The sequence below is a fragment of the Malania oleifera genome, chromosome 7 (genome assembly GCF_029873635.1).
Source record: "Malania oleifera isolate guangnan ecotype guangnan chromosome 7, ASM2987363v1, whole genome shotgun sequence".
In the NCBI taxonomy this organism is placed as follows: Eukaryota; Viridiplantae; Streptophyta; class Magnoliopsida; order Santalales; family Ximeniaceae; genus Malania; species Malania oleifera.
This window is the reverse complement of record NC_080423.1, coordinates 102,089,179-102,091,965: the sequence shown is the minus strand read 5'-3', so window position 1 is coordinate 102,091,965 and position 2,787 is coordinate 102,089,179. Positions and strand designations below refer to the sequence as shown.

At 44.8% G+C, this 2,787-nt stretch overlaps 1 protein-coding gene across 1 annotated transcript; it reads right to left on the bottom strand.

Moving 5' to 3' along the window:
- Positions 1-673: 673 nt before the first annotated feature.
- On the bottom strand, positions 674-2,221 carry LOC131160973 (pectinesterase PPME1). The gene is made up of 4 exons (XM_058116841.1): positions 1,736-2,221; positions 1,427-1,630; positions 1,084-1,325; positions 674-833 (listed from the first exon to the last, which is right to left on the bottom strand). The coding sequence occupies exons 1-4, from the start codon at positions 2,219-2,221 to the stop codon at positions 674-676; spliced, it is 1,092 nt and encodes a 363-aa protein (XP_057972824.1).
- Positions 2,222-2,787: the final 566 nt, after the last annotated feature.

Genomic DNA, 2,787 nt, shown 5'->3' with positions numbered 1-2,787 from the left:
ATTTTAAAATTTTAAATGAATATTCTTTATAATTTACTCCATGCATGAATATTTTTTTTCTCAATATTATCAGTTAAATCTCTCTCCATCGAGCCAATCTCGACATTTGAACCCAACAACTTCAAGAAGTTCAAACCAACCTAACACACAAATATACAAAACTAGCCCGTAATCCTTCACACACACCAAGAATAAATTGCCAAAATATACTATGAAAGTTAACAAAGGAATACGAAAATTTAAAAAAATTCATTATATTTCCAGTCCACAAGGGATTAAAATGAATATCAATGAAGTTAAAAAGGTAAAAATAAAAAATTTTCGTTCTGCTAGGTTGTGCACTGATGTGGTAGCCAGTCCATCATCATCTCCATAATTACATTGCAAAAGACGCACACCTCTTTAAAGTTCAAACTCCTAGGGTGTAGGAAAGAAATTAAAGAGAGCAACTACGTACGCGCATGCATGCCCTAGCCAATCAACGTAAAGCCATGCATGCAGCAACTTAACTCTACGTGAAAGCAAGCTAACAGCCATAGGCTTTATTAATCGTCGACCTAGATTTCGATTGCTACGTTACACTGATCGGATCCTCTATGTATCGTTGCATCCGACGGCCGAGAATCGATCGGAGCTTTTCATGGGATCCATACACGTGGCTCATGTCCATTTTTTACACGTGTGGGGGAGGAAGCAGCCATTTGTCCGCTTCGATGAACGCCAGCTTGAGGAATGGCTGCACCTCTGCTGAACTCAGCTCCTTTGAGAAAGTTACCCTCTTTGCCCTATTTGCCCCTGGCCCTGTGTTCATGTACTCCCCAAAGAAAACAGTCCTGCATGCATTTGGACGCAAATTACACCAAGGGCAAAATTGTAACAAAATAATTAACAAGGGCTAAGCAGATCTCATACTAGGGAAATAAAAATGGATCCTGCCAAATCTATGTTTTAAGTAATTTTCAAGAGAGAGTTTAAGGGGGAGCTAAGGAGAAATTATACAGAACTTTCCCATCTATGCGAAAGTCACACAGATACGTAGAAGGAGAAGCCTTTATAATTTCTTGGATCGAGGGGCCTACGTACTTGTTGCGTTCGGGGTGGAAGTTGTTGGACCAACCACCGGCACTAACGACGTTGCTCATTTGGGTGTAGGAGAAGACGACGCGGGGGCTGGGCATCCATGCCCTGCCCAAGACGGCGTCGGTGGCGGTGCCGCTTATGCTGCAGTGGGCGAAGGAGAAACCAGTGTCCTCGGACGGGCTGCTCCTTGCATGCGCCGTTAACATTGTGAATCCACCGGAGTTCAGCACGTACAAATCTGTGTTCTGCATCCATGCACAAGCACATGCACGTTGAGAGAGAGAGAGAGAGAGAGAGAGAGAGAGAGAGAGAGAGAGAGAGAAGTATATATATGATGTGTATATACCAAGTAGATGGACTTTGCGCTTCCAAAGATGAAATCAACAGTGCCTTCAATGTAGCTGTCCATGAAGAAATGCTTGCCCTTGTCATCGCACAGCGTGTCCTGAAACCCTATAAACCTGCAGTGATAGAATGCCGCTTTGTCCCCTGTTATCCTCAGCGCTAGTGCTTGCTGCCCTGTTTTCCCATTCGGCAATGGCGCCGAGTTCTACGCCCACACATGCACACATCAACAAATTAATTAACCAAAAGATTTAATTAGGTTTTCAAAAGAATTACTCATTTTGCATGCATGCACGCACGTGATACGTACCTTGAAGACGATGTTGGTCGCCATGAAGTAATCCGATTCGACGATCACCGAAGCGCTATTGACGGTGCCGTACTGCGCCGCTGTGCCGCCGTAAACAAGCGTCGGCATGGCATTGGGAGCGCCATAGAAGGTGATGAAGGGCTTGGTCCGGGGGATCATGATCTTCTCCTGGTACACGCCACCGCCGATAGAGATCACCACTCTCTCCTTGTTGCCGGCGGGGATGCTGTTGATGGCAGCCATGATTGTGTTGAACTCGCCGCCGCCGTCCTTCCTCACCTTGATCACCTTCATCTTCTCCTCGGCCGCCGCGAGGTCGGGGTCGAGGGTGCCCTTGCGGGCGGACGCCGCCTTCACGCTGCTCTGGAACCAGCTCGACACCTGGGCCTTGTTCGAGGGGATGGTGTCGTCGGCGGCCGCCAGAGGGGGGGTGGCGGCGAGGAGGAGCACTGCCAAAATGGCGATGGATTTGAGTTTCCCGGGCATTTTTATTTTTATTTTTTAAATGGGGTCTTTTCGATAATGACTTGTTCTGGGGATTGGCGGGAGAGGGCGTGAAATATATAAGCTTTGGGAGCTAAGGAATTCGTGATTTGGAGAGATTGTAGCTCGGGGGTTGTGGGGTTACTATAATTATGGGGTACATATATAGGTAGTGTTCATATTTAGGCGTGTCTCGACTTAAATTTGGTACTAGAACCCTAAAGAAAGAGTGGTGGCTGTGGAGCCAAAAATCTCGCCATTGCGTAGACCACCGATGTTAATTTGGACGATTTGATTTGATCCTTTGAAGTGGAAAGAAAAGAGGTTGACCAGATTATTGAAATTCAAAGCTTTTACATAGAAATTTTAAACTTTAAATTTTAAACGTATATGCATGTGAAAAAACAAGATGATCTATTCTTAATTGTTGCCATCTTTGCAATTGTGAGATCATAAATCAGATGATCTATTCCTAATTGTTGCCATCTTTGCAATTGTCAGATTATAAATTACCCTTTTTTTTTTTTTTTTCATTAATGCCCCTTGCACATTATGTTGAGCTGCCTTAG